The following is a 10,184-nucleotide window of genomic DNA, read 5'->3' on the forward strand; positions in this document are numbered from 1 at the left end:
GCACATTTTGAATGTGAAAATACCCTGTTAAATATGATTTTAAACTGTTTTAAGTTACAAGGACACACAGAATGTCCTCATAAACCACCTCAATGTTGTAATACTCATGTCATTATACATATTTGTGTCCTCATAAACCACTAAAACAAGCACACACAAACACACACACACACACACACACACACACACACACACACACACACACACACACACACACACACACACACACACACACACACCTTATTTTTTTAAAATGCTTAGTTGCATAGAGGACCTTTACTCAAGCTTGCCACATTAAAAATATTTATTTTACTAATATTTTAGACATTTTATTTTTACATTTATATTTTGTTACATTTAACATAACATTACTAATATTTTCAGCAGTGATTTTAACATCTACATGAAACGTACATAAGAATTTGGCTTAAATAAGATATGATAAATGCAAGAATTTTCTTATTAGCTAAAAGTAAAACTAAACCATAAACAAAAATTTCTATGAAATTAAAGATATAACAAAAAAACCTTAAACTTATTTCAGCAAACTGTCAAATAAATCACTTTGGTAAATATAGTGTTTATTTTAAATGCTGGTATTACATGTACACTTAAAAAGTTACTAAAATTAAATAATACACAAATAAAATATGAAAAAACTAACAGTTTCAATAATGATACTAAAATATAATTTCCCTCATGTATTAAATCAGAAGCAGTCACCACCATAAAGCTTAAAAATGCTGTGTACATGTGCAGTTCACCAGGGTTTAAACAAAACAACCATCTAAACAAGAGAGTTACACGTTCCCCTAAACAAAGTCACATGTCTGTATCTTATGATGCCAATTAGAGCGATAAAATTACAAATGGCTCCTGGACTCCAAAGCTAATTATTGCTGCCCTGAAGCACAGAAACAAACTGGACATGAGCATTGTGTTTATATGTGAGAAGAAGAGAGCAGAGGGTGTTTAGTAACTAGAAACACAGGAACACACACCGCTGTTGTTATGAATGTGTAGACAAACAGGCAACACAAATAGTACATCGTTGCTCTAGTCAGCTGTTCACAGTATCCTGACAGAGAAATACTACATTAATATAATTCCTTCTACTCTTCTCCAGCCTCAGTGATTGAAAACCAGCCTTCAACACATGAACTTCAGCCTTTTATTCTAACATTAGACGGCATGACATACTGTAAGAGCCAACAAAGCAGAAAACAAAATCACAAATCTCAGATATGAAATGTGTGGTTTGAAAAGTATCATTTCCAGAACTTCTTAGTAAAAATCTGCAAATTTAGCAATGTCTGTGCTAAAATATTGTGAAATGTACGACATGGCATATATGAAACTTAATTAGCACTTTAAAATAAAACATTCAGATTTTCTGAATAAATACTTTCAGTTTTTTTCCTGTTTTCTTGATGGGAAGTCATTTTAAATTAGATAATTTCCAAATAAAATGCATTTATAAAATAAATGAATTTTCATAACTTGTATTATAATTTATTTTTAAATGTCATCAATGTCAATTACTCAATACAATCAAAATCAATCCATGTAGAATGCTCAAAAAGGTCAACTTAGATAGTTATATAAATAGATTTCTAATTAAATTGATTAAAAATAATCTACCAGCAAGCATCAAATAAATGACTCAAAATATTGTCTTATAGTCTTCTAACTTTTAAAATTTGTTTTTAAACATGCTTTAATGTCAAATTCCCACTAATGGCAAATTGCTCATACAATGTGACCTTTTCAATAAAATTTCGAATTATTTTCCAATTAAAATAATTAAAAATAATTAAGAGATCAGCAGGATAAAATAAATGCATAAGTTTTAGCATATTACACTCCCACAAATAAAGGTACAAGAGTTGTCACTGGGATGGTACCTTTTCAAAATGTAAACATTTGTACCGTAAACGGTCCATATTAATACCTCAAGGGTACATATTCATAGCTAAAAAGTACAAAAATGTTCTTCTTAAAATTTGTAGGTACTAATATATACTTTTGAGGAACCAATATGGACCCTTCAAGTACAAATGTGTTCCTTTTGAAAAGGTACCACCCCAGTGATAGCTTGCATGCCTTTATTTCCGAGAGTGTATCATCGTACTTTAAGAGAATGTAAATATGCATTAAATGTAAAATGCTTTCATAAAATGTGATGTTTTGTGTAAAATAAATTTCCATTGAAATTAATAAAACTAAGTACGAATTAACTCTCAGCATATAAAATATAAACTCAAATATATCTTTAGCATGCATCACCTTCTACAAAATTAACAATTAGATTGTATTTGTACATGATTAACTTGCTCTCTCAAACTGTTTTAAAATTAATTTAAATAAAAAATAAAACTGCAATTATTGATAATGTATTTATTATGAGGTTATTTTCAATAAGTGTTATTGTATCACATATTTGGATTTAGAAAACAGACTATATTCATGGCAAAACAATAAAAAACACAAGGAAATGCAAAATATATATACAATAAAAAAATAACAAACAAACAAATTGTTTTACAAAACTTTTTTACAGTATTTTTTTCCAATACTCTCTATTGTCCTATCCATTAAAGGTAAACAATTAAATTAAATAATTACTTATAATTGACAATACATTTAAACAATACATCAATACAATATATTTTCAGGCCGATCACATGAACCAATCACAAGTGTTCAGTTTTCAAGCCAAGGAAGAGGCATTCTTATGTATCAAATATGCTCTCCAGACTTTTTCTTCATTGAGGCATGTTGAGTTCTTCCTCCATCATTTGCAATGTTTCCAAATTGCATTGTATTTTTCTTACCAATTTTTTTTTATCTGTTTTATCTATTATTTTCTGTAAAGCTGCTTATGACTAGGACATGTTTATAAGAGACTTGTTTAAGGGAGTATGCACAACATTCTTCATTTTTTCTCTTAGGAAAGAAGAGATCTCCACTTAAGTATCATACTTAGAGGGTTAATGTGCTTTATGCAGTGTTGAAGCTATATAAAGCTTGAAGCATCAGAATCTGTACTCTGTATCGGACGATCACTATGACGAGGAATCGGTATTCTGTATCAGCTCCAAAAATCCTGATTGGATCATCCCTACATTTAATTTTATATTTAATCATAAATATTCCCATAATTTCCCAGATAAATGGGATCTGATTACATTAACATTAATAATTGTGCAATAACCACAGTACACTTTTCCAAAAAAAAAAAAAAAAAAAATGAAAACCCAACACTGTGACTTTGCACTGTGTGAAAGCAAGGCCCTTGGTTTTGGGAGTATGACCTTTTTTATTTATTGTGCAAGACCTCAACATTGCTTTTGGGAACAAATTAAGTTCTCATCATTGTTCTTGGTCTGGGAATGAGGCTATTAGTGCATAATCACCACACATATGAATAGAGATGTTCCCGACTCCCATAATGAGTGTGTAACCCAATCCAGCGCTCCTCCTTCTGGAAGATGACTCCTATTTGCACTTCACCAAAGACAAGACGCGCCACATGTAAAATAATGAAGCTAATATATCTGCTGACCAGGCTCTCAGGGTGCGTTTTGAGATGTGATGAAAGCTTTAAGCACTGCACAAAATACATTTCCATTGCTAACACTGCATATATATGATTAACACCAAGCAGAACTCTTTAAACAAAACGCTGTGCTAATATTCAATTACTGGACATCCAGTAAGTGCTGTCTTCAGACAACCTGGACATTCTGAAAGATTTCAACTCCTAACTTCTAACATATTTTGAAAATTTGCAAAAAAATAAGTAAATAATCTAAATAATTAGGTGTTTGAATCAAGTTAGAGCGTCTGACTTTAGAATTGGTAACCTAGCTAACAACCAACAGCAAACAAGACAAGCATACTGGAGACATGACTGCATGAGTAATGATTGAGCAAGTTATACTGTAAATGTTCTAGCAATGCAGCTTGCTTTCTAAAAATAATGGTGTGCATAGAAAAAGAAATGCAGAATTTTTGATGAATGCTTTGACAATTACAGCATTAAAAGGATAGTTCACATAAATTATTTCCTGCTGTGGAAGTCAATGGTTACAGTTTTTCAGCTTTATCCATCATATCTTCTTTTGTGTTCAACAGAAGACAAATAAACACTTGTGGGTGAGAAAACATTGAGTACATTGTCATTTTTGCGTGAACTATCTCTTTAAATAGATTTCAGCATGTCAGAGGGCTCATTTGAAATGCTGTGCAACATCATTGGTCCATGCATTGTGCCAGCAGAATAAACAGCTGATTAGACACATTCACTACATCAGAGAAGTGCTGTCAAATGTAACGAGAACGGTACCGATCAGTGCAGAATTTTTAAAACATCCATTTGCCTCAAACATTTGAGCACATTCTTAAACACCACTGATTGGCCAGTGTGTTCACATAGTCAACAAATTTGACTGTGATTGGGCAGACACTTGATGCACACATATAGCGTAGCTCCCGTGTCCACGCATCGGTGTTTACACTCTGTGAAAAATGTTGAAGAATGTTAAACTGATGAACTTCATGGTCAATCACCGTCATTTCTGTTAAGCTGGTGAACCCATTGGCCAATCAGCTATGTTTAAGAATGTTCTCAACAGCACTCAAATGTTAGCAGAAAATTAAAAAATGTCAAAACCGATTAGAAACGTGTTGGTGTTTATTTGGCAAATGCATTTCCACATCCAATTATTCGTACTAACTTTCGTCGTACAAGTCCAACACCACCTCAAGCGAACCTAAAAATCTTTTTTTGCAAATAAATGTTTTTTTTATTTGAAATTTGACATTTTCATCACCCATTTTTCATTTGATACCTTCAAATGTGAATCAGCATTAACAAAGCATAATGAAAAATCTGCAAAATATACTCTTTAGGGTGCACTCACACTAGGCTATCCAAACCGTACCCGGGTGCGTTTCCCAGTTTGTTTGACAAGTGTGAGTGCTCAGTTGGGCTCAGGCGAGGTATAGTTGGCCGTGGCCCGGTTGAAAGAGGTGTGGCAGAGCGCAGTTCGGTTGGGCTTTAGCGCGGTATGCTTGTAGTGTGAGAGCAAAGCGTGCCTGAGCCTGAAACTGAAGAAACAGTGTCACTTTTAAGTTTCTGTTTCATATGGATTTATTAATCATTCTTACTGTTCAATGAATGCAAAATGTCAAACTGTAGTTTATTAAAGACACAAACGCCACACGACAGATAATGCCTTCAAGAAACCTCCCAATACCTGCAGCATGACTTTTATGATACATCATTCATTCATTTTCTTGTCAGCTTAGTCCCTTTATTAATCCGGGGTCACCACAGTGGAATGAACCGCCAACTTATCCAGCACGTTTTTACGCAGTGGATGCCCTTCCAGCCACAACTCACCTCTGGGAATTCATTAGACTTTCTAAGTGTCAAAAGTGGCTGATCTGTTCGACAAAAAATTTGACAGTGTCACTGCAACCAAAATGACTTAAAACAATACAAAACAATACAACTAATGCAATGTTTAGTGTGCCGAGCAAGAGCGCTTCTCTTCCTGTTAAACTGAACAGTCACATCATCGATAAGGTAAGTGTGCTCCAGCTCAGGAGGTAAAGATGCAGTGTGAGTGCAGGAAGAGGAGACACCTGTGCTTTGGCTCGGTTCAACACAACCGTGGCTAGTGTGAGTACGCCCTAAAGGCTCGTACACACCGGGATGCTTATCGTTTGCGGTTATTGTCAGCGTTTTGAGACGTTTTTCTGGATTAAAACCTAAGCGATTTTCACTGGTGTCGAGCAGAAAAGTGTGAAAAATCCTTGACGTTAGATGACTTACACAACTTTAAGCTTCTGACACCTATTTGTAACACAAAAGAAGATGAGAGAAAGTTGACACGCTTGTTGTTTAAGTTACAGGTGATTCCAACAAGAATGGATGGTTGAAGTAGCAGCTCCAGCTCTAATAATGAAGAAATTATTATTGTTCACCAGAGAAATAAGCAGCTCCAAGTTCATAACGCCTCTGGGCATCTTCTTCAATGTGCACTCGCATTGACAGTTTTGCGCTTGAGCGCTTCCAAGTGCTGTTTACTGTAACTTCAGCAGCTCCATGCACGTGATCAAAAGTGCCAATCTGATCAAACAAAAAAAACGAGCATAAGGCGTTTCTTTAAAAATGACGCTTTTACGCCAGCCGTTTTGCACGTTGGTGTGCATGATCACATTGGCGCCCTTTATTTAGTCACGAGGCGTTAAATGTCGATGGAAACCGCGAGCAAAAAGTGTCCCGGTGCGCACAGGCCAAAGTAAATTAAATTAAAAGTCGATTCTAAGCATTCATACCCATCCCAAGTAACATTTCATATCCATCATCTGATAAAAAGTACCTAAAATGCATTAAACGGACATGAACGGTTGCATATCTTCTTCCTTGCGTCCACATGGACCTCATTAGATAACCATGACCCTGTTCTACTGATTTAAATATGCCAGAATCAATCATTAATCCATTGCTTTGTTAGTATTTTAGATGTAGGTTGCTAGATTTCTAAACCGTGAAGCAAACAGATGTGTCATGGTAATTAATGAAGACAGCTGAGCATGAAAAGTGTCCCAAGACACGTCTAGACAAGCCCCTGAAATCAGGCAGTCATGTAAATCCAAAAGGGCCTCGTGTTGCATAATGCAAAAGCAAAAGGATAAAAAATAAATGAGGATATATTCTTCTTCCTTTAACAAATTGTTGCATGTTATGCTTACAATAGAGCTGAAACAATATAGTAAATCCTCATACTGTTTTCATAAAGCAGATACAATAAAACTGCAGTGTTGACATACAGTGACAGTACATTCATGCATTTGTTAGATGTGTTTATTCACAGGTTTGGTGTTTGCATCTAATTACAAGTGATTGTATAAACATAGAAAGCATATGAAATAAATGAAGGTGTGTCTTTAATGTTTCAAGTGACTTTTGTCATTCAGTGTAAGAGACATATAAAACATGCATATTCTGTAATAGCTTATCTGTAGTTCTTACAATAAATAAAGAGAATAAGTGCTCATCCTATAATTAAATCATTACAAACCCATGTGGTTTAAAGAAAAAGGCAAAGTATAAAAATATTGGTACCAAAATATGATCCTTAATATAAATCATTTAAAAATGTCATCATATTATTCTTGTTTTATATATGCCTGAAAAAATTCTATGTATATAAACTTGTCCTGAATGACATGTTAATGGATGTCTTCTGTAAAATATGGAAAAATAACATGACCTTATATTTTGCTCATAAACAATAAATAAATAAAATTATACAAAATATAAAGCTGGACCACACTTTTACTATTTTCATGCATGAAAACTCTATTTGGTTTTCACAAACATCAGTTTTTGCTTTCCTTCAAAATCAAGCCTCCCTTATCTTGTCCCACCCTAATCTACATTTCAAGCCAATGTAAAAGTAAATGTCTCTTGCAAAATTGTATCATAATAAAAAATACATGTGTATCACGGGGACCTGCAAAAACACCATCACAACTACTGCAATACATTTCTGCAGTTAAGGTTATTAATATCATATATTAATAGTCTTTTAAAAACATTAGTAACATTTCATCATGTTAACAGGGGTTACTACAGTTGCTATAGTTAAAACTGACTTTTTTGTATCACAGTAAAGGTCAAGAATACAATACAGCTGTAAGCTTAAAGAACACCATATTGACATTTTAGTTTAAACACCATGTGATATTTGATATTATTATAGACCCTTTTCACACTTTCGGGTTTCTCAGTAGCAGAAGTCATCATAGTTGGGAAAACTAAGAGCACAGTGAATGGGAGAAAACAACAAATATTTTTTTACAATCTTATTTACTGAAATAATAAAAAAGAAAACTCCATGATGATGTTATAAAGACTTTCAGAAAAAGGAAAAAAAAACTGTGTGTGACTGATAACAGCAGCCAGAGGAGAGAATAACGTCAAATTTGCTGTCCTGTCCCATAGACGCTGCATTAGAAACACCTCGCACCAGAGGTCTTTAGTGTTTTGTAATTTGAAGCAAAGAAGATATTCTACATACATAAATACATATAAATGTTCATACATTTTTTAAAATAAAAAGTATTTAAAAAACTTTTAGGATTTAAGATGCTGATGATCATTAAATGCGTCATAACAGGCTTGTGAAAAACGTTTATATGCATAAACTTAAAATTGACACTAAATGTTGAATCATTGTCAGGCTGCAAAATGTAAATCAATGTTTTGTTTTTGTTTTTGCATTCTTTCTGATCAGAAATATTTAAATAAATGCATTAAGACAGTTCTTGTGTAGTAGAAATAAGCCTTAAATTAATAATTCACAAAATAAATTTAGGCTACATTTTGACATCATTTATTCAACACTGCTTTTGAGTTTCTTTCCGTTAAGCACATGAAGAAGATATTTTGAAGAATATTGTAAATCACAGACTTCCATAAAGTAATTTCCCCCCCTAAAATGGATTTGAATGGGGACTTTTTTATCTTCAAACATCTTTTATTGTGTTGGAAACATAAAAAAGATACTTAAAAAGGTTTGGAACAACTTGAGGGTATGTAAACGAGGAGTACATTTTAGGGTGAACTATCCCTTTAAAGTTAGTCTCCTTCAAACGTTTAGTTAGACTCTAAAGAAACGTTTTCTCACAGCGTTCCAGGAACCAAACAAGTCCGCTGTGTAACGGCCCCGAGAGAATTAACCTCCGGAGAGAAAGACCTACGTATAAACAAACCCACTAAACAATATACGCTACCAAACTCTTCAATTAACTAATTAACTAAAACACACAGAGCTTTCTGCAGACGCTAGTTTGTTTGCAACCTAATTTAGAAATACCAAAAGTTATAAAGTTTCCGCTCACTTTCTTGTTTACGCTGTAAACGAGTGACGCGCCGCGCCAAACTACTGACTGATGTGAACGCGCGTGAAGCTACCGTTAAATCCAAAATATTGGCTTTTTATGAACACTAAAAAGTGGCATTATGAAACCGTACAAACTTTAGTAGGCCTACCGTATTTGTTGGGTTCTCTGTTGTACCGAAGGATGGGCAACGACCCCCGCTGCTCCGCGCGCGCGTCCTCACCGGCGTCAAACACCGGGGCTCCGTCCGTTTCGTCTCCAAACGCGCTCTCCTCGGCGTGCGCCACCGGCACGACCATAAACCTCTCGCTCATGATGGTCGTCCGTGAATCGGACCGGTCCGGTGTCTGATAAACTTCAGGGATCAGACAGCTTACACCCGTGATTCATAGCCGGTAATCTGACAGTTTGTGTGTGCGCGCGCAGCGAGGCGTGAGAGTGTGTGATGCGCGTCCTTGCAGAACGCGCTGCGCTGATTGGCTAAGAGCTCAGAGGGGCGTCATATAAATAGCAGAAACTGTACATCTGAGTGTTGAGTTGAACTGTGCTGTACTGTATGTTCTCTCAGCTTCAACTATAAACTGACAAGTTGCCAGCATGGTTCCTTTAGCCTGTACATTTGCGTTTCAAAACTTTAATATTTATTAATTTAATCAATTAGTTGTTTTATTCCTTTTAAACCAGTTTTAACACATTTTACCCTGTTTTTAATTATTTTTATATGCATTGTTTTCATTTACTATACTTATTATGTTATTATTTTATGGTTTATTTTTATTTTCTTGTTACAGTATTGCAAAGCACTACTGCAATAATTGTTATTTTGTATGAAATGTAGTAAATAAATAAACTTGCTTTGCATTGTGTAATTTCAAGGATTTATAAACTTTAAAACAATGTTAAATTGTGTTTTTTTCAAAACGTTTATTACACCCAGTTTCGTGTTTTAAATTATAATTTAATTAAATTATTTATAATTTTTTAGAAAATGATTACTTGAAATTTATTTATGATAATTTTATTCAAATTAATCAAAATGTGATTGTTTAAAAAAACATATTTTAATAATAGTAATAATTGTTTTTATGTTAAAGTATGTATTTATTGGTTTAAACATTAAACAATTATTGTTTTATATATTTAACATGACTATTTAGGAATTTAACCAACTGAAAAAGGTTTATTGTTGTTATTGTTGCTGTTGTTTTTGTTGTTTTAATGTTAACAAATCCCTGTGTGTTTTTGTTAAAAATGTCCTTTATTTG

The 10,184-nt window shown here is 33.8% G+C and overlaps 1 protein-coding gene across 6 annotated transcripts in view; it reads right to left on the reverse strand.

The window, feature by feature from the left end:
* slc12a7b (solute carrier family 12 member 7b) overlaps window positions 1–9,335 on the reverse strand; it is a 107,250-nt gene extending 97,915 nt beyond the window's left edge. For all 6 annotated transcript variants that reach the window (XR_012399583.1, XR_012399582.1, XM_005162914.6 and 3 more), the window contains exon 1: window positions 9,071–9,335. Coding sequence is in view for 4 of the 6 variants with exons in the window: in XM_005162914.6 (XP_005162971.1) it covers window positions 9,071–9,233 (163 nt within the window). In the remaining 2 variants the exon portion in view is untranslated. The remainder of the gene's footprint in view (window positions 1–9,070) is intronic.
* Window positions 9,336–10,184: the final 849 nt, after the last annotated feature.

Source organism: Danio rerio, chromosome 24 (genome assembly GCF_049306965.1).
Source record: "Danio rerio strain Tuebingen ecotype United States chromosome 24, GRCz12tu, whole genome shotgun sequence".
Lineage (NCBI taxonomy): Eukaryota > Metazoa > Chordata > Actinopteri > Cypriniformes > Danionidae > Danio > Danio rerio.